This window comes from Rhipicephalus sanguineus, chromosome 2 (genome assembly GCF_013339695.2).
Source record: "Rhipicephalus sanguineus isolate Rsan-2018 chromosome 2, BIME_Rsan_1.4, whole genome shotgun sequence".
In the NCBI taxonomy this organism is placed as follows: Eukaryota; Metazoa; Arthropoda; class Arachnida; order Ixodida; family Ixodidae; genus Rhipicephalus; species Rhipicephalus sanguineus.
In genome coordinates, this window is record NC_051177.1 from 92,382,605 (window position 1) to 92,408,307 (window position 25,703).

General features: G+C 45.4%; 1 protein-coding gene across 1 annotated transcript; it reads right to left on the reverse strand.

Moving 5' to 3' along the window:
* Nucleotides 1-2,273: 2,273 nt before the first annotated feature.
* Nucleotides 2,274-7,766, reverse strand: LOC119381743 (alpha-tocopherol transfer protein). Its single transcript, XM_049412883.1, has 4 exons — nucleotides 7,648-7,766; nucleotides 4,696-4,947; nucleotides 4,243-4,436; nucleotides 2,274-2,513 (listed from the first exon to the last, which is right to left on the reverse strand). Exons 1-4 carry the CDS (start codon nucleotides 7,688-7,690, stop codon nucleotides 2,274-2,276), a joined length of 729 nt encoding a protein of 242 aa, XP_049268840.1. The 5' UTR covers nucleotides 7,691-7,766.
* Between the last annotated feature and the right edge of the window lie 17,937 nt (nucleotides 7,767-25,703).

Here is a 25,703-nt window from a genome sequence, read left to right on the forward strand (position 1 = left end):
CGTTATCCTTGAGCATCGTAAAAATTACAGTGATTGATCTGTACTTTACGCACGTCATCATACGCGCGTAACGCATAGTCGTGAGGAGCGAAGGGGGCACTACGAGCACCTTATTTTGCGTAGTAAAGAGACACAAACGAAGCCGTGCTGGTTAAATAATAAATTCGTACGCAGGCTCCCTAGAAACGAGGAGTTCGTTTGCAAGACCATTGTTCAGGCTCGCGAATAGCCTCTGTTTATTATTATGCTGGCACGACGGGCTTAAGAAGATATCTAAGAAGAGCTTCAAGAAGCGCTTTAAGAAGTTTAACATAGTTTAATGAGCAGTTTAAGAAGAGGTAAGCAATGTTCCACTTACCTCTGCGAGACTGATAGCGGTTCTTATAACAAAGGGTGCGTAGTGAGCCAGATGGTAGATACCGAGGCCTTTAAAGTCCATTGTTACGAGATGCTCCTGACCCGATTATCTTCGAGAAGAAAGTGCTCGAGAAGTACTATGCTCACTCTGAAGAAGTCGTTCAAGCTGCACAGGGTTTTTTTCCGGCAAACCTTTTTTCACGGCGTAAATGTTTTGTTTTTGGTGAAAGTAAGGTTATTGATTGATTGATTGATTGATTGATTGATTGATTGATTGATTGATTTATTGATTGATTGATTGATTGATTGATTGATTGATTGATTGATTGATTGATTGATTGATTGATTGATTGATTGATTGATTGATTGATTGATTGATCACCGCATTCGTTGAACCTAAGCTTGTGCGTAATTACGTCGTATGTGCCTAGTGTTGCTGATAATTGGTTGCATCAGTGTCAGCTTTGTTATAGCAGTGCTGTCAGTAAATAAGTCTGGACATTGCGAGGGGAATATATTTTCATCCATGTATCCAAAACTGCCTACCCCACCGGAAAAAACAGGCAACCCCGCTTCATCTTGAAATCATAATACATTGGTAAGGTGAAATTTTCATTTCAAAGTGAAATTTACCTAGCATGGTGCCCACGAACAGTCGTTTGCGTGTATGAAAATTCTTTGATTAGATAGATCAAGCAATATCTTTTTTTTTCTTTACACGCTAATATTTTTTCTGCAAGACAGTGGGAATGGTTAATCCCCATTGAAGCTGGCGAAAATTCGGCGGGGGCCAGAACATTGAATCCTACATCAAAGTATGAACTCTACATAAACGACATTTCAGAGGCCGCTTGTTAAGTCTGTTATATGTGAGCCCTTAGCTTCAACAGTTTTTACACCACTGTATGTGACACGGCGAAGCTCTGCGGTCCAGAAAAAAAAAGGAAATCCACCGCAATCGTCGCTGCTAACTGATCATTTGCTACAGATATTCGCTATAATTTGCTCCTTTTTCGTGCCACCTACTCCTACGAACTCATACATTTTACGCTGAGTGCTTCAAGCTCCTAATGCGACATCTTACCTCTTCATGGTGTCTTCATGCACATCATTCAACCACGCGCGGTTTCAGCGCTTTCAGCGGCGGCAACAGTCGCATACTGTGTGCTGAGCATTGCGGAGGCAAACGCATCACGTTCTCTTTCAGCTTAGGTTCATTTTTTGACAGGAGGGTAGCGCAAGTTTCCTATCCGCCATAGGCAATCTTCACAAACATGAGATTACGCACATGCGCATTAATCGTTCATACCCGTACTCGAGGCATCTTGAGTGTTGTGGGGCGTCTGTTCTCATCTTCGCTGCACTGTATACCTAACTGTGTACCGACTAGCCCTAAATATACCTGTAAATTGCAGCGATAACAGCCCGGCTATCACTTTTCAATAGGGTGACTAGGTGGGCTAGTAGGTACTGCGTATTCATTGAAGACTTAGGGCGCAGATAGACAGACGCACGACGAAGAAATTAAACACACATGGGCGCTTCTTCATTCATGCCTCTGTCCCGCATCTTCGACGGAGGCGAAAATGCTTGAGGCCCGTGTACTTAGATTTAGGCGCACGTTAAAGAACGCCAGGGGGGTCGAAATTTCCGGAGCCCTCCACTACGGCGTCCTTCATAATCATATCGTGGTTTTGGGATGTTAAACCCCAACAATTATTTATTATCCTGCCTCTGTCTAGTCGCGTTCTAAGTTTTCCATGTATGTCGCTTTTCATTACGTTGGATGTTACCGACAGTTATCTTCATTCTGCACTTCTTTCCGGCATGGATGATACAACAGCAGTATGTGAAACAGCAATCAGTTCGAAAAGCAGCGAGGCCTGAGTTCATCGCAGAGAGCTTCGGATGGTAACTTAATCTTTTCTCAAGAGTATATCATCATTTAGCAAGCCATTCGAATCAGGCTCAGTATTCGTCGGCGTGTCGCGGTATCCGTAAGAGCCCAGCTTCTGGAAGAAACTTTCTTCACCCTCCAACTCTCTCTTCAATTGGTCGAAGTCGTAGCTTTCATTGGTCCCTCCGTTTTCTTCTGGAATGACGTCATCCGGCACGAGCTGTTGCAGTTCCTTTAGATCGTAGCCAAAAAGGCGAGTCTGTAAAAGCAAGGTTTCACAAAGGGCTTCACGCAAATTTTAATCAGACGGTCTTGCGCCGAATTCACAAGACTCCTCTTTCGTAAGTGCGTTTTTTCATTGGTCGGCTAGCTTCGTTAACGATATGTCCCGCATCGTGATTGGCTGAAATAGCCTCTCACGGAAATTTTTAGCCGAAGTCGTTTTTATGAATACGGGTTCCTGCTCTTTGTTAGCTTGAGAAGCGGCAGACGTTCTTATTACTGGTACGGGTCCGATGACCCTCATGACCTTGAAGTATATCTATGTGCAGAAAAATGTTCTTTGCTTAAACAGACTACAGTGCGATGAACCTAAGACGCCATGAGCACTTATTATTGAACAAGCATTTCATTTACAAACACCACGCACAAATGAACCTTTCAAAAGAGACAATTCGTGCTAGACATATTAGTAAAAGTCAATAACATGAGGAACAAAACACTGAAAGTAAACGTAACAACAAGAGCAATGAAGCAATAAAAAAATGTAAGAAAAAACGTGTAGGGGAATATTACCCGTTTTAGGAGTTTCGCCTTAAGGAACGTCTTGATAATTGCGAAAAAAAAGGCAAATATTGGAGGACTGTTGATGAAGTAGATGCCTTTCAGGCGTAGCGGCATGCATTCCTGAAAAATATTTACGAATGTTACTGGTTACCCGACTGGTGCATGCACACCACGGTGTAAAAACTGTACCACGTTCTACGCATTTAAAGCACTGACTCGAGGCTATAGTTCTTTTGTTTAGAGTTGCACCTGCACCCCGTCCAGCTGGCAAAAAAAATATGCCAAAGCACAAAAACCTGCACGTGACCAGTAAGTTGCTGGTAAGGGTAATATTTTTAACATGTCGGCATAGTTACAAAGAAATCGAAGTGAAGTGCATTCACAAGATTTAGCTGAGGGCACTATGATAGACTTTTTTTTGTCAACCTTCTTAAATGGCCACTCCTCACAGGACAAAGGACCGTTAAGAATTTCGAAAATTTCTAAACGAATTTGAGCGCTACCACGTTAAAATACTGTGCCCTTCTTGACTCGCTGTGACATTAGTACTTGTGTCCAACCCCTCCCTCATCCCCCCCCCCCCCCCATATTCTTGCTTTCTCAAATAGGTATTTTCCGCAAAATAGGTGCTATCCTCAAAGAGTTAAGGCCTTCAGCAAGTGCCCCTCCCCACTTTGACAAAAAGTCCTCGCTACGGGGCTGCCCACGATATACCTATAACTGCTAAATACGCACAAATAAGTCGGTCCAACTCGCAACGCTTGACTCAATGCATAAAAAATGTGGTATAAGCCACTTCTCGCCTACTGCTTCGCATGATATCGACTCTCAGAACAAGTAGGATCCGCCGATTTTTAAAAAAAAATTTTGTAGCAAAGAAATCCGCACGAAGCCATGCTGGTTAGACATTAAATTTGTATACAGGGTTCCTAAAAACGAAGGGCCCAATTCACAAATCTTCTTTTTCGTAAGTGCGTTTTCCCATAGGTCAGCCAGCTTCACTAATGGTGCGTCCCGCATCGTGATTGGCTGAAATGCTCTGTTAGGAAAATATTTAGCGTAAGACATTGTTGTGAATACGGGCCGAGATGTTCGTATACAGGACCATTTATTAGATACTGTTGAACTGTCTCCGTGCATTGGTACACTGCCAGGACGTGTTTCAATAACTTTGCATTGCGAATAAATAACGTTGTGCTTACCTGTGCGAGGTTAATAGTGGTTCTTATAACAGACGGTGTGTAGTGAGCCACATGGTAGATGTTGAGGCCTTTTAAGTCTATTACTGCCACGATGCCCCTAACCTGGGTGTCTTCGAGAAGAAGAATGTGCTCGACGAGTACTAAGCTCACTCTGAAAAAGTCGTTCAAGCTGCACATCTCGGTATTCCAGGAACCTGGTGGCCATGGCCGAAATAGAGAAAAATAAAAACAAAGTAATGTTCATAAGAAACCACCTCATTCATTGATTTCTTCTGCACAATGAAACCGCTGAGAAACTTTCTAAATGTGTGACGCACCAGTTCTTTGCGCTCGAATTGTTAGCTTTAAATATCCCTTCAAGAAGTCATTAAAAGAGCGGCGTCATATGGTGCAGTTTTTAAAGGCCGAACTAATTCACTAAAGCGTAGAACACGGCTACTTCCCTGAACTTACCAATCTTGAGCAGAACAGCCACCCTTCCCATCGGATCTTTGTGACGTGAGACAGTGGCCAGGCGATGCTTGCGGCACACGGTGTCGAAAAGTATCCGTCTTAGAGTTAGATCACTGAACATTTCTGGGCGATCCTTTCGAACCTTGAAGTACTTCCTGACGTTCTTGAAAGCGGCCTGCGTATCGTACTTGCGGGCTCGCAGAAACTTGACCAGGAAGGCATCGTCCATGGGGCAGTGCAGTGATGGTTCGTCTTGTTGGGATAGAGATGCAAGAAAAACAAGAGGTCACAAAATGTTCATCACTAAAGAGCTAGCAATGGTCCGACTTCAGCTAGTTGGCTATTCATTGTATAATACGTTCATTCGTTCGTGTTCATGTTCATGTTCACGTTCGTGTCGTTTCTGACAACGTGACCTACGTGTCACAGCCTAATCGTTGTCGAAGATACGGCGATGTAACTAGCACCTCCACCAAAATTTCGGTTTAGTAAAAACACGAAGATAGATATTATTCGCACTTCATTAACAGCAGCATTCTTGCCAGAGATCAAGATGGACATTCCATGTCCAGATGGACCAAAGTAGAGTTCTTCACACCCATACAGTCATGATTGCTCAGGAGGTTAGGAAATTGTGTCAGAACGCGCAGTAATATTTATTTTTAAAAAAAAAGAAGCTCCTTGAGACACGAAGCGCGTTTGCCTGGGTTGTTCAGAAAAAAAAAATGCGGGTTCCATGCTTGCGTCGACTGTGACATAAATTTGACGTCAGGCAGATCTTAATAAAAACAGCATAAAATACCTCATGAGGGGGGGGGGGGGGGCTAGTGTACCATGTTTTGCTGCACGCTAAAGAGCATCATTAATATTATTCCGGAGACCTGAACTACGGTATCCCTGAGAATCCACTGTGTAAATTCGGTACGATGCACCACGCAACTAAACAAAAAAGAGTGGCGAAGCTTCCACTAAGCCGCGCAGGCTTGAAACAGCGAAACTGGACGATTCTGAAGACTAATCTGCTTGCTTCTAGGTTGTTTCTAGGCCTTAGCTAGGTGATGAAGGTTATTTCTAGGTTGCTTCTAGGCCGTCGCTAGGCTTTAGCTAGGTGATGCTAGGTTGTTTCTCCGTGATTGTCAGCGCAGAGGGGTTCGAGTTAAACCACAGAGTCACAGACACGACACGGATGTCCAAACTCCAGAGACAGAACCTCGCGCTGAAACCCAGCGTTCGCACCTCTCATAGATCAACGGGCACGTCGTCGTTGGTGTAGGCCTTCCATCGCTACGGGATCTTGTCGCAGCCGCCGTTGCCTTTCCCGTTCCCTAGTATTCTCTCGTTGTACGTGCTCGGGGTCTTGGGCTCTCCGCCGTCACCTCGCAGCCATTTGTTGGGCTAACTGTTGCATTCTTCATTTTTAGTGGACCAATGGTGAGTAATGGGATTTACCCAATTTCTGTGGCACATGCCCGTTTATGATGATGATACTTTCGTGATACCAGATGAAAACAACGATTTCCTAAACAGCTTCGCTGTAAAGCTATAATGAAGGCGCTGCTTATAGGCATTATGTCGGTGCGAGGGCTTCGCCACGAGCATATAGATGGCTGGCATTGACGTCGCTGCAACCGACGTATTGGAGCACCAGCATAGGGGGATAGGACGTTTGTGATGTCACATTAATGTTATAAAAACGTCACATGCAGGTTCTTTCGTTATTCACACAGAAAACGTTGCTGCCCCGTCGTTACCACATTGAAGCAGGTTAACCGCAACATGTTTGCCATCAAAGCCGCCATCGTTGAGTATCAGTGCGTTCAGCAGCTGCGTCCATGGCGCCACGTGCAAGCAATCTATACATTTTCCAAAACCTTCTCTTGCTCCTTAACACTCCGGCTAGTCACATTCGTTCCTTTCAACGTTTTATTGCGATAGCAATTATATGGACAGTCTCGGCTGGTTTTTGTTTGTCCCCGTCGCCGCCGCCGTCATGTACCGTATATGTATAAGTATGTATACATATATAAAACTCCCAAAGAAAAATAATTCAGAAAAATGCTTTCGAAGCGCGGAATCGAGCCAAGGACCTCTCGCTCCGCAGCGCATGGCGCTAACCACTACGCCACCAAACGCAGATCCTCCAAGTAGCTAACGGCGAGCGTTATATACACACCCTTTACCGCTGGCCGGACTCAGAGACGGCATGCGCTTATAAGCTTTTCTTCATTACCAGCGAGATGGTGCGAGGAGCGCAATGGGCGCATTTAAAGGGGTATTCAGTCGGGGGAGAAATGCTCGGGGGACAAAGGCGGAGCCTAGTGACGTCAGCTCGCGAGGAGAAATCTTCACAAATGCCCCCCACTCACACGGACGAGGCGAACGGAGGGGGAGACCAGTGTTACTAGACTACTCTGGTGGCTTGCACCACCCGTTTGACAAGCTGCTGACGACGAGCTGCAGACGACCATGCAGCTTCAGACTGTACACCCGCTGCCGCTCTCTGCAGGAGCATGTGCAACAATGTGGCCAAACAAGAGCCCGAAATTTCGCTATATCCCCCACCGCCGGGGGATTGTTTGTCCTTTCGAGGAAAAGATCCCCGTCTACCCCGAGGAGGCGCGGGGGGGTCACGCCCACTCGCTAATCCGTGACGTCGCGGTCACGTTATCCGCAATCCCCCCGTCTCCCCCGAGCATTTCTCCCCCGTCTGAATACCCCTTAAAAGTCGTCGGCCAGCTCGCTCGCTTGTTCTAAAATTTGCGCAGGGAGAACCTTGCTTTCCCGCTGTCTGCTCGCGCGGTAGTTGCTGTCGGGGGGCCGCTTTTCTTGCTATCGCATTCATTGCTTCGCCCTTGCGGCAAAACTGTGACTTTTTTAGATAAAATGTGGCGCCTCGGTCACTTTACTATGCCCTAATACTGACACCTAAGCTTGCTTACAGTTTCTTCTTACCTGAAATGAGCTGACGCAGTTTGTTGAGAGCTGTCTGCTTCATCCCTGCCGTTTCTCTTAATTCTTTCGTGCAACATCCTCCAGGGATTCAAATGAGGCGGTAGGTTCCAATGCCGCCGCCATCATGTCAACGACGACTGCAGGTCCAAACACCTGCGAAACGCACTATAGTTGAGCTGGCCGGAGAATATCGCTTGTTACGGCTCCTTCACAGACTGAAAGGGGCAATACGAACGGCAATTTAACACGAGATGCAAGAGATGTGGCACAACAGAGACAGCGTGTTTATCAGGCGTTTCAAAATGCTGAAGCAATGACGAACACCGGCAGAGTGTTACGTTTATGTGGCATTTGTTTGGAACAACATTTATTTCGAACTTGCACATCCATGTGTCGCAGTTGGATGGCGCACGCGATGAGACCGACGGCAAACCATCGGCGTTTGTAAGCGCCCACTAAAGATTGTGATAGATGAAAGGGCTGCTATACTTTGATACATTTCCAGCGCTTAAGCGAAATGGAAAAAAAAGAAACATGCAGAGGCGAAAACAAAAAGGAACGGAATGAAATGTCTTTCCGACATGTCTTTCCGTGTCTGCATGTTTTCTTGGTTTTTTGTCTGTTTTTTTATTATGCTTAACCACTGGAAGTGCACCAAAATTTCAGTATTCTAACTAGCCCAGCAAACTGCTTGAAGTAAAGAGGGTACTGACACAACAACTTTCAGCTATAGTTTTTTCTTGCGCCAAATGAAAGGCCATGCCCTCAAGAGCCTCGAAAATGGACAAGTAATTGTGTGTGCCCTGAAAAATTAATTACATGTTTTTGAAAGCTACTTTCTGTTCCTATATACTGTAACCTGACTTCACGACGTGGTATTAGTTTTCATCAGGGGCTCGCGCAAGATATAGTGACGTTTCCATGGCCTCTCCACTCCGTTCCTTCGTTGGTGACGCACAAGCGACCATTTTGTGTGTTTTAATACCCTATGTCACGAAAACTGGTGCGTTAGGTCCAGGATCGATACTGTAGCCTGAAGTACGCTAGTGTTGATGTCAGAAAGTGCGCCGTGCGCGAATTGACTACAACGTCAAAGCAAAATATCTTATAAGCATTTACTGAGCTTCACATTCCGTGCGGGCCATCTCTGTATCCGTGATATTTGTATAAGAGAACTGCAAATTGGGCTAGTAGGTGAGGATATATTGTTGTCGTTGCGCGACAAACGTAGACAGAAGGAAAGAGAACAAACGTAGACAGAAGGAAAGAGTGTGTAGTATGCAGACAAACGTCTAATGCTGGTGCCCAGGCATGGGTGGCCGGTACCCTTCCCCCTTCGCCCCCCTCCCCTATCCTTATAGTATCGGTGGAGGGACCCTACCCTCAAAGTGAAGCCCCGGTATCTAATACTTTATCTGACACCAAGCAATTTAAAGCGATGCCCACCCCCCGAATTTCTCTCGCATACTATTCTCGCACACTACCTTCAGGTAGCATGCGAGAGATTATTGGTCAGCTGCCAGCTCGTAAAACGATCACGTGCTACGTGACGCTCACAGGCAGAAAAAGAGTGTTCCACACTCGCCGCCATGGCTGCGATCGGTGCTGACTAACACTCCTAAGTTTAAATCCACATATACAGGGTGTTTCAAGAAATGTGTCCAACCTTCTCAAAAACTCAAAAACTCAGGAAAATCCGATATTTGATTGCTGCCTTCAAAATTGGTTTTTCTGTAGTGGCCGGGATTTTAAGATGGTTAAAGAAATTATTTCGGACTGTAATTAAAAAAGTTAAATTAATCAACTTTTTAATGAGTGGAGGTAGGTGATTGTGTCAAACGGGAGAATTGAAGCTCTTCATGCCAGAAACCCAACTTAACTTTGAGATTTCGAAAAAGTGGCATCTACTAATAATTACGAAGTAATGAAAATCAACCAAATTCAATGGCGAAACCTAAACAGAAACATGGAAGAACGCAACTGCCAGATTCTTCTGAGACGTCCAAAAAGAGTGAATGACTTTTTTTGTAGCGCTAGGCATCTTAAGATGGTCAGAGACACGACCTGAGACAGTAATTAAGAAAGTTAAATTAATTAACTTTTTAATTAGTGGAGTTAGGTGACTGTGTCAAATTGGGGAATTGAAGTTCTTCATCCTAGAAACCCATCCCAACATTGAGATTTCGAAAAAGCGGCCTCTAGTAATAATTACGAAGTATTGAAATTCAACCGAATTCGATGGCTTTCGCTGTTGAAAGCCGTTGCATTTCGTTGAATTTCATTACGCCACAACAATTACTAGAGGAGGCTTTTTCGAAATCTCAAAGCTCGGATGGGTTCCTCGCGTGAAGAACGTCAATTCTCCCATTTGACACAATCACCTACGCCACTAATTAAAAAGTTAATTAATGTAACTTTCTTAATTACTATTGTAAATGATGTCCTTAACTACCTTAAGATTCCTGCCGCTACAGAAAAAGCAATTCTGAAAGCCCCGAGCAAATATCGCATTTTCCTGATTTTTTTAGAAGGTTGGACACATTTCTTGAAACACCCTGTATACCCTATAAAGTGGATGGGGGATGACCACTGCCGTAGCTCAGTGGCAGAGCATCGGACGCGTCATTCGAAGGTCGCAGGTTCTGTCCCTGCCGGCGGCAAGTTATCTTTTCGTCCACTTTACTTTCTTTACATTTATATCCTAGAGAGAAAGAGCAGAGGAAGGCAGGGAAGTTAACCAGAAGTTTGTATCTGATATGCTACCCAGCACTTGGGTTGGGGAATAGGGGGTTGAAAGCGAGAGAGAGAAAATAAATAATAAGGAAAAAAACAATCACAACCACACGCACACACACACACACGAGAGCGTTCCGCTCAGAGGCGTTCTGACAGGCCAGTGGATCGCAGGGAGGCTAGTAGTGCTTGTAAAGCCTTCTTCTGCAACGCTATGTCCGGACAATTGCGTAGCAGCATGGCGAAGACATTGTCTCTGTGTGCTATACTCCGCACAGTCACACAGAACATGTCGAATTGTTTCCTAATAACTACAAATAACACCCCCTATACTTTCCTTGGCATTATTGTCTGCTAGTTCTCATTAAAATTGTGTCTAACAAAGACAAACGAGCCCTTAAAAGTCATCTTCGTTCCTTCTCCCGAGTTTGAGGCACATTATTTATAGATATGTATATCAGGGCTCTCAAACACGCTGCCTACGAACCTTTTGCTAGTGACCCGGCCCACACGTGACTGTCTGGGTGTGCCAGACTTCTGTGACGATGCATTGACGATGCATTCTTTCCGGCGTTGCATCAACATGCTGCTAGGACCATTGCCATGTTCGGAACTACCTACTTGTGCGAACTGCTGTTCTCCATTTTCAAAGAGTCAACTCTCCGGTCGAGCATGATAGGCATCATGCCAGCGTGTTTAGAACTTTAGCCGTTATTTTGTGCTTCACAAAAAATTGAGTTTCGTGATTTTGGAAAATGGTATTGCTCTGTTCGGGTAAGCTGCACAGACATGACTGGTATAATGCATTTTTTTTCGCCGTGAGGCGCCCCCTGCGGTCACCATGTGTTGAAACATCACCGTGCAACAAAACCTGCATGTCTAAAAATCGGCATCCAGATTTTACTCATTCCGAAGATCGGTGTCGACACGTTCTCGAATCCCGACTCCAAATGCCCTTGGGGAATGAGCTATATATGAGATATGGGAAAAGCCTTTTTAGGGGCGAAGCTCTTCTTAGTCTAACCTTGTCACGTCTCCGTTGTCCGACGTAACCACCTCTGCAAACTGCCCACTACTTCGTCTTTGCAAACATCCCACTACGACCCATCACCGATCCTCTGCAAACTGCCCACTACTTCGTCTTTGCAAACATCCCACTACGACCCATCACCGATCCTTTGCAAACTGCCCACTACTTCGTCTTTGCAAACATCCCACTACGACCCATCACCGATCCTTTGCAAACTGCCCACTACTTCGTCTTTGCAAACATCCCACTACGACCCATCACCGATCCATCACTTCACCGACCATAAAGCCGTTATAGTGAAGGAGTAACGGAAGCCACGTCTAGCTACCACTTACGATTAATAAAATTTCTTGTATAAATATATACAGTGTTTGTCACGTCTTTGATGATGTACTGGGCTATCGCTTTGATTACTGCTGGGCGAAACCACTGAAGATTTCACGGTGTAACCATGATTGCTTCAGGAGCTTCGCCCAAGCTCTTCATCATTTACCCGTAGATATGCTGTGAATTTTTTTTTACAGCGAAAGCTGTTACGAGATCACAACACGGGCCGTTTTTGGCGCCGTAGTTGTCCGCCGCCAGCGCCGCCGCTGCCGCCGCCGCCTACCGCCGGTGTAGGTAACCACTATCGCTCGAAATAATAAAAAAACGGAAATAAGAAAACATTTCTAGGATATAACGAGGTTCGATCCTGGACCCTCTGCGGGGGAGCCCAGTGTTCTACCTCAGAGCCATGCCAGTGCTTGAAACTGCTTTGCAGAAAGACCCTATACAGGTTTCATGTTGAGAAGGAACCACATTAACATATGTAATGTAGAGTGGTAGAAGAGCAAAATAACAACTAAGCGTCACGCAACGCGAATTGCGCAACGAGTGGGCTGTGCGATGAAGAATTATGGCTGTGCCATAATTCTTCATCGTCATCAGCCACAGCATCAACAAAGTGCACATAATGCCTTACTGGTGCTAAGCAGGTACCACAGCTCTCCGCAGGATGACGAAAACTTGCATAGTGGTTGCTTCCCTACTTCACAAAAATTATGATTTATAGTGTAGTGGGTTCCTCGCAAGTGCACTTCTATTGGTTGCCAAGGAAGCCCATAAAGCTCCCATGATCCATTTCCCCAGGGTCTCAATAAAGTTAATTCCCTCTCTGTATCTCTTTCTCACATTAGCGTATGTTATAAAGCGTGGTGGGAGAGTGAAATAACGAACAGGCGTCACACGATGCGAATTACGTAACTAGTGGGTCCTTTAAAGCTTCCAACTCATTACAAAAGGCTCAGTAATAATTCTTCATCGTCATCAGCCATCGCATAAAAAAACTGCACATAATGCCTTAAAGATGGTACCTCGCTTTCCGCAGAATGACAAATAATGTCGTGGTGGGGGCTTCTCAACTTCACAAGAAAAAGTTACAGTTTCGCTGCAACGGCGAAACAATGAATGCGATAGTAACAAATTGGAATGTAACGCGAAAAACGGAAACCAGTTCGAAATTTCCAGCGCGTCGCTCAAGCGCGAAGGACGTACGAAAAGAACACACAGAGGACGAGCGCGAACTATGATGCGTCACAGCTCGACACTTGAAGCGCACTGCTCAAACATAAAGCAGGACGCACGAATCGAACGAACAGGTCCACACAGGACGAGCGCAAACTGTCACAGTTGTTACTTATTTCTGTTTGAACAGCGCGCTCCTTTCGCAAACGCGGCCGCTGCAGCGAGCGAAGTGAGCTTCGTACGCTCTGTTACTTCAGCGCGGACATCGCGGGGAAAGCACATGACAGACAACCCCCCGCTCCCTTCTTTCCTCGGATAAGCGCACGAATGCGACCACGCCCTGTAGGGCGAAGACAAACGGCGGTCGCAGGAGCGGGGCGAGCTGGCCGACGCCTTTAAGTGCGCCCGTTGCGCCCGTTGCGCTCCTAGCGCCATCTCGCTGGTAATGAAGAAACGCTTATAGGCGCCTGCCGTCTCTGAGTCCTGTGGTAAAGGGTGTGTATATAACGCTCGTCGTTAGCCACCTGGACGATCTGCGCTATGTGGCATAGTGGTTAGAGCCACGCGCTGCAGATCGAGAAGTCGCTGGTTCGATTCCGCGCTTCGGAAGCTTTTTTCGGAATTATTTTTCTTTGCCACTTATATATATATATATATATATATATATATACTTATACATATACGCAACATGGCGACGGCCACGGCAAAAATCAGCCGAGACTGTCCATATAATTGCTATCGCAATAATTATGGTTTCTGGCGTAGTGGGTACGTTGCTAGTGTACTTGTATTAGTAGCTGCAAGAGAGTTTATAACGGGCTATAGAAATGCCGCGCTTCGAGCTTTCGCTGTGACTGTGCTGCGCTTTCCGCGCAGGCCTGGCGTTTTTTTTTTTTTTTTAAGTGGCAACGTTAGCTGACATTTTGTTCAACCATAGCCCCCTGACCCCCCCCCCCCCCCCCCCCAACCCTAACCGTTCCAACATTCTTGACTGTCCCGGGCTTGCGGGACAAAATTTCGTGACATCGGCCCGCTAGCTAACGTGAGTTTGAGACCGATGATCTAAATGCTCTTATATTGAGGATGTGTCAATATGGAAATCTTCGAATACGAATCGAATGCGCAAAAAGCAAAAAAAATGCCTTCGAATATCGCATATGTGATCATCATCATGGTAAGCCTATCTTATCCCTACTGCAGGACTAAAGCCTCTCCTAAAGATCTCAGGACCCATCCTGCCCTGCGCAAGCCGATAGTATTTTATGCCTCCAAATTTCTTAATTTCGTTGCCCCACCTAACCCTTTGCCGTTCTCGGCCGCGTGCGCATCGTTAGAAAGTTGTCGATAGAGAAGTAACAATACCTTCAACATTCGTTTAAAATAAATACATGATAGTTCATGGTATTGGGTTGCAGCACATTGAGTATACTTTTGGAAATGCACTAACTAGAAATTATCGTGCAGAAAAATTAACCACTTGACATCAGGGGCGCAGCCAGGGGGGGGGGGCTTATGGGGCTTCAGCCCCCCCCCCCCCCCCCGAAATTTTTCGTGCTCTCATACACCACCAACCAGCGGCGTCACCCGGGTGGTGGGATTTATTGGGCTTCAGCCTGATTATCATTTATTTAATTATTTATCTTTTTCTGACCCTCAGAATGTTAGCAGAAGCAAGTTTGATATCGGGCTCTACACAGATGGCTCAAAAGTGGATGATGACAGAAAACATCAACTGCTAGCTTCTCCTTAGATTCCTCCGTCATGCTATATGTTTAAGTCTATGAACGATTTTAAGCAGAAACGAAGGTTTACGTGGCTTGGCTGGACAGGTACCGATGGCTTAGCTACTCAGCGCTTCAAGAGGGCGCGTTTTGCCGAGTATGTGTCCTTTTTAGCAGAAATGAGATTGGCAAGGGCCAACATGCGCGCACTAAGGCCCTCGTATCCAAGCCATTTCAAAAGTGTAAGCACGCCCTCGAAGTCTTCGGTGCACATGAAGTCACTAAATATCACAATGACGCTCATCTGGCAGCCGATAGTTTTCTTCAAACCTCTCAGGATGTGTGCCCGGTGTTGTTGATCAACTGGACCATGGCAGGCAAAGTCAAAATAAGAGAGACCCGAAGGAAGTTACAGCCTATTGTTGAGACAGTTCTCTTTTGCGGGCGTCAAGGTCTGGCTGTCCGTGTCCATAGAGACAGTGGTTCCATGGATTCAAGCACAGCCTCCTCTACAAATACAGACAACTTCAGAGCGCTGCTTCGCATGCGCGGGGATTGTGGCGACACAGATCTAAAAAAGCATTTGGAAAGTTGCCCAAATAAGGCCTCATATTTTAGTCCAGATGTACAAAACCAGATTATAGAAATCTCTGCTGCAATCATCAAGGAAAGCCTAGTCACAAAAGTAAACGCTGCAGGCTGCTTCTCCGTACTTGCTGATGGAACGAAGGATGTTGCTGGTATCGAGCAGCTTACTGTTTGTGCAAGGTACCTTAATAAGGTTGCGAACGGAATCGAAGAAGTGTTCTTAGGCTTTGTGCCAATTCATGACCAAATGGCCGGGCCCTCGCCGACACCACCATAAGGCTCCTTATAGAAATGTGAATTAACATGCAGCACCTCTGTGGTCAAGGCTACGATGGTGCAAGTTCGATGGCCGGCAAAACGAATGACGTTCAAGCTGCTGTTCGTGAGAAATATCCAGCCGCACTCTATGTACTCACTGCGCGCGTCACTCCCTTAATCTAGTTGTGTGTGCGGCATGCTCCATCACAGATATCTGAAACTGTTTTCGGACTCTAAAGGCGACGTCAGTCGTTTTCCGTAAATATTCTAGCCGCTCACACGTTTTGCGAAAAATGATAAGTTTGAGCTGTCCTGAGTCTACAAGGCAGCGCCTTTTGGGACTATGGGAAACGCGCTGGGCCGAGAAGCACTATGCAGTGCTTTCATTTGTGAGCCTCTTTGAGCCGTTGATCGCAGCACTAGAGGAGATTAAGTTTAACGGAAATGGCGAAAGTCCAGTGCAGGCAAACAGTCTAATGTTGGCACTCTTTTCACCAGCGTTCCTTGTAAGCCTGCATGTGACGGAGCACGTGTTAGCACTGACTTTGCCACTGTCAGAGAAGCTGCAGACGAGGAGTATCAACATGAGCGCTGCCATTGACGACATAGAAGTGCTACAGCAGACAATTGAAAGTGATCGCAAGAACACGAATGCTTCTTTCTCAAAAATATTTGCACTAGTGCAGGCATTGGCAGAAAAACTGAATGTGGAGATCACCAGCCGTCGAGCCGGTGTCCGGAAGCAAAACCTTGGGAGCAATGCATTCGAAAGCGCGCAAGAATATTTTCGCAGAACCCTGTTCATTCCGTTCAGGGACCACGTATTTAAATAGCCCAGTTAAACCAACGGTTCGAAAAGCACAGGGCACTTCTAAAGGACTTTTCATTAATTGTACCATCCGCAATACGACCAATGCAAGATGATCGGGAGAAAGGAGCAGAAAATCTCCTGACCGTTTTTGCGCATGACGTCGAAACGAGGGCTGGTTTTGGAGAACTGCGACTATGGTGGACAAAGCGGGCTAACAAAGCAGCAAACCAGCGCCCCGGTACTGGAACCAATGCCCTCTCTCATTGCGACAGCAGGTTCTATGCCAATGTGTACAAGATACTCCGGATTCTAGTCACCCTTCTAGTGACCACTGCCAGCGCAGAGAGAACGTTTTCAAGCATGAGGTTACTTAAGAACTACTTACGCTCCACGATGTCTGAGGAACGCATGGTTGGCCTGACAGGCTGACACTTCTGTACGCCCAAAGAAACGTCGACATCAGCGTGGTCCTTGGTCGGAAGTCATTGACCGCTTCGCTAAGCTTCCTCGCCGGGTCAACGTTGTCCTTTGATACCGAGCAGGACAAAAATCAGCGCAAACGAAAGGAAAAGACACTGCTGTTCCAGAGTTCAGGTCAATGAGCCCGTAATTCTGACGCAATATTATTGTTCACCACCTCTTAAAGCCGTGAGGATTTTGTACCTTTTAGCAGTTAACACTGTGACCTAATATAAACATAAGAATACGGGCATCAGGTGGACATTACCAGCCAATCGACAGCTTCACCTTATTCACTGAGAAGTCGGCATACGTGGCGTTACCAAACAAATTCAACTATTGGGAAGCCGTACTAGCAGCATTGTTTGTTACTTTCATTTGTCGTTTTTGTTCTTCATTGCTTTTTGAGCTAGAAGCGGCAACCTTCCTTTTATATTGAGTGCAAAATAGTGGTTCGCACTTTTAAAACAGTTTTGAAATAGTTTCTTTCGTTATTTCTGGGCTCTTTCTTTATAGTTCTGTCCACATGGTGCGTCCGAGACAGCAGCTTGGCCCAAGGACATATCAGTTGGGCATTATGTATAGTGATCATTGCTTCGTTCCGTTTATTGATTGCATATTTAAATGTACATTTGTGAAGTTTTGCGTAAGCATACTGCGAACTGTTTCCGGTGACTTATGTTTTGCCCGTATTCGAGGTGTACTTTCCCACTCTTGCTTTTCCCTGGCCGCATCATTTGTGCAAAAAGATGAACATTTTGCGTAAACAATCTACATTAAAATATTTGATCTCGTCCTGGTTATTTTGTGGACTTCATTTTTTTTTGTTATCAGGCGCTTCGTCAGTTCAAAACTGATGCAGTTCCGAAGTTTACGTGATATTTGCCGTACCTGTTACACACACACAAAAAAAAAAATATTGAAACGATTGAAGACAGTTATTCCTGGAAAGATTTTGCGGGCATGCCAACATAATATTTTTACGAAAAAAAAAACACATTTCTTACTCGTTCTTAACAGAGGGCAGCATTCAAGAAGTGATTTGCAGCATCTAATACAAATTGTCACTGGTAACACATGTTAATGGTATAACCAGTGACAATGTATGTACATGGTAACACATGTACATACCCACGCCGCTTTTGGAAAATTATGAAACCGGACGACAAAACCACATTCTCTCTTTGTGACACTTCTGGATCCCCCGTTGCCGATTGCGACGTTCCATCCGTTAACTCTGCATTTTGTTCCGTCTTTACTAATGAACCTAACAACCAACTTCCTGATTTTCCACATTTTGCTTTTCCGCCAATGCCAAAGATTGAATTCAATTCACAGGGAATTGTAAAAGTTATTAACCAATTAAAGAACTCTTCGTCATGCGGTATAGATGCCATAAACGCCAAAATTCTGAAAAATACTAAACATGTATGCAGCTGCATATTGTCAATCATTTTTCAGCAGTCACTCGACACAGGTGAAGTCCCATTAGACTGGAGAGTTGGGAAGATCATTCCGGTCTTCAAGAAAGGTGACAGCTCATTTGCAGGTAATTACCGACCAATCTCGCTCACTAGTGTTTGTTCAAAGATCATGGAACACGTCATCTTTTTTCATGTTGCTACATTTTTATCATCCGTAAACTTCTTTCACCCAAACCAACATGGCTTTCGTAAAGATCACTCATGCGAGACCCAACTAACATTATTCCTGCACGACATTCACCTTCATATGGACCGTAACATCCCAATTGACACACTGTTCTTAGATTTTGAAAAAGCCTTCGATAAGGTACCCCACTCCCGTCTCCTTCTAAAAACCTCGCGTCTAAACCTTCATCGGCATGTTTTTAACTGGATTAAAGCATTCCTATCAAACCGTAAACAATTCGTGCACGTTAATGATCACTCCTCCGACCTCTCCCATGTCTTGTCCAGCGTGCCCCATGGTACCGTCCTAGGGCCTCTTTTATTCCTAATATACATTAACGATATTCCGCTTTCCGTTGAATCTAACATCAGTCTTTCTGCTGATGATTGTGTCCTCTACCGCCCTATAAATAACCCCACCGATGTCTCCTCTCTACAGCATGACCTCTCACGCATTCAGCAGTGGTGTACCACCTGGTTGATGTCTTTTAATGCGAAAAAAACATTACTAATTTCTTTCCATCGTCGCCGAAACCACACGCCGGCTACTTACACAATCAACAACTGTCATATAGTTGCTCCTGACTCGATTAAATACCTGGGTGTCCATCTTTCGAGTTACAAGAAAGAACACAGGACTACTTGTCCGCGTCTTCTTCGCGCTGTTTTTTTTACCATGGATTCTTACCAACTGGCTCGCATTCACTCGCTTTTAACTTTCGAGTTACCTATCTTGGGGCGACCATATAAATCACATAATTCACTCCGCTAACCGCGCTCTCGGGTACATACGCGGTAACATTTCCATGGCACCACCTTCCGTTAAACTACTCGCTTGTAAAACCATTGTCAGACCAAAACTTGAGTATGCATCTGCTGTCTTTGACCCCCACCAAACTAATCATATCGAAATATTTGAGTCAGTACAGAACCGAGCAACCAGATTCATTGTTTCAGACTATTCCCGCTACTCGAGCGTCTCCGCCCTCAAATCCCAGTTAAATCTTTCTACCCTCGCTCTTCGTCGTCGTATTGCCTTTTTCACAGATTCTTGTATTCAACCCCGCGTGACAACCACCTCATCCAGCCGGTCCATCGAGGCCATCGCACAAGTCATCCAAATGCTGTGATTCCGCCACGTGCCCACACCACCTCATTTCAGCAGTCCTTCTTTTTGCGCACCGCCCGAGACTGGAATGACCTTCCGAACGAAGCAGCAGTCATCCGCGATTTTGCGCGCTTCAAAAATGCCATCCAGGAAGCAGACTCAACCACATCCTAACATACACCTTCATCGATACCGCCATTTTATGACGCCCACCCCTCATGTAAAGTCCCATACGGACCTTTCAGGATATAATAAATAAATAAATAAATAAATAAATAAATAAATAAATAAATAAATAAATAAATAAATAAATAAATGTTATTCCTATACTTAGTCGTTCTAAAAATTCAATGATGAGGTCGCGCTGCAACGTGAGCCCCCCCCCCCCCCCCCCCCCCCGAACAAAATTCCTGGCTACGCCACTGCTTGACATGTCCACATGGATGAAAGAACTTTATTGTTTGTCCGGCAGATTAACGGCCCGGGCATGTCCTGACCTGACATGTCCACAGGGCGAGCACACTTTACAAGTTGCAACAACAAGTCTGAAATTAAAAATACAGCATACTGTTCTTTATGCAATGTGATGTTCGCGCCTTGTTTTTTACAGCGAAAGCTGGTATGAGGTCACAAGAGCCGTTTTTGGCGCCGTAGTTGTCCGCCGCCGCCGCCGCTGGTGTCCGTAACCACTATCGCTCGAAATAAGAAAAAAAAACAAATAAGAAAAAATTTCCAGGATAGAACGAGGTTCGAACCTGGGCCGTCTGCGTGGGAGCCCAGTGTTCTACCTCAGAGCCATGCCGGTGCTTGAAACTGCTCTGCAAAAAGGCCCCATACAGGCTTCATGTTGGGAGGAAACCACATTAACATATATAATGTAGCGTGGTAGAAGAGTAACACATCAACCAGGCGTGAGACAATGCGAATTGCGCGACGAGTGGGTTGTTGAATGCTTCCAACCCATTACAAAGGGCTCTGCCATGATTCTTCATCGTCACCAGCAACAGCATCAACAAAGTGCACATAATACCCTAGAGGTGCTTAGCGAGTACCACGGTTTTCCGCAGAATGACGAAAAATTGCATAGTGGCTACTTCCCTACATCACAAAAATTATGATTATTTATAGCGTAGCGGGTTCCTTGCAAGTGCACTTCTATTGTTTGCCAAGGAAGCCCATAGCGCTCCCATGATCCATTCCCTCAGGGTCTCAATAAAGTTAATTTCCCTCCCTCTTTCTCTTTCTCACGTTGACGGATGTCATAAAGAGTGGTGGGAGATTTAAATACCGACCGGGAGTCACATAATGCGAATTTCGTAACTAGTGGGTCGTTTAAATATTTCAACCCATTACAAAGGACTTAGCCATAATTCTTCATCGTCATCAGCCGTCGAATCAACAAAATTGGGAGCCGCTTAAGCTTCGCCTTTAAGAGTTGAACGCGATAGCGATATCCTGCCCCTAGTGCGCACTTCGAACACTACGAGTGTTTAACAGAATGTGCGCACTAAGGTGTGTGCCTTGTGTAATGGGCAGCATGCTTTAAACCAGAAACTTTTTCGAAGTTGCGATGCATCCACTACGTGGCCTTCAAGGAATACGCGCAGTAATGTGTGTGCCTTTTGTAATGGGTGGCTGTCTTTAAACCACGAAGTCGTTAGGATATTGACATGGTGTGACGCCTGATGGCAATGTACGCTTGTACCACGCAATATAACTGCGATATTGCATCTCGTACTGTGATACCTGTATACAGGACGCGTATTTTTGGGAAGCATGAAAGTTACTTTGAGTGCAGCTCCAAGCAGAGGCGTGGCTGTGTCAAATGCTTTGTATTTTGGGAAGCATGAAAGTTACTTTGAGTGCAGCTCCAAGCAGAGGCGTGGCTGTGTCAAATGCTTTTTCAATGTGTTGATGTACTCAAACAACAAGACTTTGTTCCTGACTGGCTTTCCAGGGTTGAGCCCCTGGCTTACCTAAAAGAATTTTAGGAATGTAACTAATCATAGGTGTGCACTGCTTTGACATTGCTTCAGTTGTGTCTATTGTTGTATTGTCTGCTGTTATTCCCGTGCCGTGTTATGAAACCAGTAACAAAGAAAAAAAAATAGGCGTGGCTGTATGGTGGTACACCTGCTTACCACGCAGACGGCCCATGGCTTCGATTCTCACTCGGACCCAACATTTTTAATATTTATTTTATTTGTAGCTTTTTCGATTTTTCGGTCATGGACAAGATGATAATTTTTCGCTCACAACCAACGGCGACGACGCCGACACCGACGCCGACGCCGACGGCGGAATTTCTGCGATACGAGCTCTTTAACGCTATCGCGTTAAAAGCGCACATAATGCCTCAAAGATGGTAACTCGCTTCTCCTCAGAGTTACGAATAATGTCGTGGTGGGTGCTTCCCAACTTCGCAAAAATTATGATTTGTGGCGTAGTGGGTACTTTGCTAGTGTACATTTATTAGTGGCCACAAAAGAGTTTATAACGGGCTCTAGAAATGCCGCTCTTCCAGCTTTCGCTGTGACTGTGCTGCGCTTTCCGCGCAGGCCTGGCGTTTTTTTCTTTTCCCTAACAACTGAGCATTTGTTTAGGTAACATCTTGACGGTTATTTTATTGAACATGTTTATAAAACGCGAAAGCATAACATATAATGTGCAATAGAGCTGCGGAATCACACTTGGTGAAAACGAAACCGCTCCTGTCGCCTGCGTGCGGGAGACGAAGGTAATGCGCGCGTCGTGCGTATTTTACAGAGGCTGAACTGACTGTCACAGGACGTATAAACTTATACGTCCTGTGACAATGCGGTTCATCCGCTTAAGTGAAAGACCCTCACATCGTATAAATACAATGAAATCAGTAAGAAACGTTACGTGTATTTTTATAGCGCGAATGCAACAGATGGCTACTATGCAAAAAAGAAACAAATATTACCGCGCATATCCATGGCATACCCGGCCCTCTTTTTGAATATATTGTACCTCGCGGACTTTCACACTCTGATATCGTGTACTCACTCGTAGTATTGCTGGTGCCGTACCCCAGTCGCGTTCAGCCTCCGACGTCCGACGATTCTTGCCGAGAAACGCAGGGCTGTGATACAAGAGATCAACACAGGCAACCGCCGTTCCGAAGAGCCAGCTTGCCGGAATAAACAGATGTTATGTAGACCTTCGCAACTGGGTCGCCAACCGCCACGTATCACGTCTCCCCTATGCACGCCAACATGAGCGCTTACTTTGTCAAACGCAAAACGCGTGTCGAGTCCTTGAGGATGTTGTTCTTTGTTCTTCGCACCCGGCCGTGCATGAGCGCATTCACCACTATTGCGCCGTTGGAACCGATACAAGGGGCCCGTAGTAAATAAACGTGCACGGCGTGCACGGTGTGCTGAAGTCGCGATTACCAACACAATGTGTTTTCTGGTTGTGCCCGTCTGTGTGTAGCTATTCGCGTACACAATTCGCATACCAATTTTGTCTACGCGTTTGCTATCTAAGTTATCGTATATGCCTACCGCTTGCTTTGTTACCTTGAAATTTTAGTTGATGTCTGAATATTGCGATAGCGAGGAGTTCCAGCCAACTACTTGGACGAGGACAGAATGGGAGACGACGCAACAGTGGTGTGTCGTCTTCCCTTCTGTCCTCGTCCAAGTAGTTGGCTGGAACCCCTCGCTATGTGCAACCAACGAGCTCAGGCGAGCACAATTCTAAGTCTGAATATTAAGGCGAAAGCATTATATGTCTCATGAGTGGAGATATCTGGCGGCCGTCTCTGACAAACCGAAAGGTTTCAAAATTATGGTGAGTGACGTCATCACATATCTCCGTCCCTTGATGAAATGTGGCTGATTCTGAAGGCAGTCAACGCCTCATGAGGTACAGTAAGCTTCAGGAGGAAAGGGGGGGGATGGGGAGGACGGTCCAATTAAATGTCGACTGAAAAACTCAAAGTACTTTAATGAGCATTCCACGAGAGCATAGCCTTTGCATATGCTCTCCTAATAGCACCTATAGGAACTGTGACTTTTTTCGTTTGAGCTTTGAGAAACTTACCCTCTGTTGGCTGCTCTTCGAACTATCAACTTTATCACGACGTACGCTCAATCCTGAAGCGCTGAGCGCCCACACAGGATTGACGGTCTAGACAATTTTTCCAAATCAATGAAGTTTTTATAATGAAGTTTTTTACAAGGCCTTCACAAGTTGCGTATAGGATAGCGAATAACGCGACCTTGATTCTACCTTAGATTCTCGCAGATGACCCTCCACAGGCGCGATGAAGTTGTTGAATAGTTTGTTAATTTGCGCAGCTTGCTGTATTTCTCATACATAATAAAGACGATTCGTGACAAATCATATCGACGAATGATATCGTGGTTTTGGGACGTAAAACCCCCCCAATAATTAATAATAAAGACAATTGCTTGCAACTGGGCTGCCAACTGTACCACCACAAAATAGCATCTTTTAAGCCGATTATCGCTAATTATAATTGTTGAGGATTTGCCTCCAGCAACCACAACATAATTATAAGAGACGCCGTAGTGTAAGGCTCCAAAAAATTTCGACCACCTGGGGTCCTTTAAGGTGCACCGAAAAAATCCAAGCACACGGGTCTCTAGCGTTTTGCCCCCATCGAAATGCGGCCGCCGCGGCCGGGATTCGATGCCGCGTCCTTCGGCTCAGCATTCCAGGACCGTAACCACTACACCACCGGGGCGGATAAGTTTATTATTGCTGTGATCACTAAGCGGGTAAAAAAAAAAAAAGCAACGTACCGCAGATAGTCTCGTTCTTCCGATATTCCTTCTTGTAATAAATCTGATCACTTCTCTGTAACAAGACGCTAAAGTTCCAACAGGCGAGGTGCTCGCTCTGCAGCGCCGTACCTTCTATGGCACTGCACTGCGACTGCGATACGTGCAGTCTAAAACAACTATCTCAGGGTCGAGAGCAACGTCTCTTACTCGTGCATAGAGAAAACGCTCCACACTCACACAGCAGCCTTGGAGGGAGGATCTGCGCGCGGGCAGCCTTACTCTCTGACATTTATCTGTAATTTATCTGTAATACTCTTCACATCACACGTAGAGTGTTGCGAAACGAAAAGAAAAAAAATATGGTATCTCGAGATATGGGGTGCTATGCAGGATGGCCCGTGATTCTCGGGAACGCGAGTGTGCTCCGAGCTCGCACTACGGCGGTCATGATAGGAAGGCAGTGGGAAGCGCGCGATAACAGCGTTGATAAAAAATCACAGTTTCGCCGCAAAGGGCGAAACAATGAATGCGAGGTGTTTCTCCTAATTCTCTGCGTGTCGCATCCTCTAGGGATTAAACTGAGGTAGTAGTTTCGAACGTTCCCGCACTTAAAAAAAAAACACTAAGTCTGGCGACATGGCAAGACCCATCACATGACCCATAAAGCTGCTGCGCAGCAGAAACATAATCTCCATAAACGCAGAAGTGGTGCTAATTATCCGAATTCCGCATTTAATGATGCCCCTACATAGTACGCATACGCAACTTCAACATTTGTTTTTGGGCGCACAGTTACAAATGTATAAACTCGATACTGTAGCAAAGCGGAGGAAGATTAAATGCTCGGTCGTCTTGTTACTGTGCGCGTGATCTGCGTTCGTGTTTGACTGGCGCTACCTCGACTGCGCAAGTCGTCAGTGTTTTACAATAAATCATCATACGACAGTGCTTACATTTTTTTCCACATTAGCAGCCATTTTTTAAACAAAATGCTGGCCCTAAATCAATTTCTCTTCCTACAATCAAAAAACTAAACTTTCTCCCGAAATGAATGTCATCTCATCGACAGTGGCAAAGCCGATTTCTCAGCGAACAACTTCTCTCTCTTAGATGTCATTTAGTAGCCGGCGTTGGAGTTGAACTGAAAATAAAGTTTGTTCCTTCAGCTTTGACGTTTAACTGTGCTTACGGCTCAGACTAATGTTGCACTCGGACTGAACTAAAAGTGCTAAGAAATTCACCCGCTGTTGCTAATGCCGCCATTTAGACCATACCGAAATAAATTTTTGCAATGATCACACCTCCAAATTTTCCTACTTTTAGGGCAGCATATTCAAACACGTTGAAACACCACCTTGCCTCTGCCAACGTTTATCGCATATGACGCAACGTTTATCGCATATGATGTATCCCGT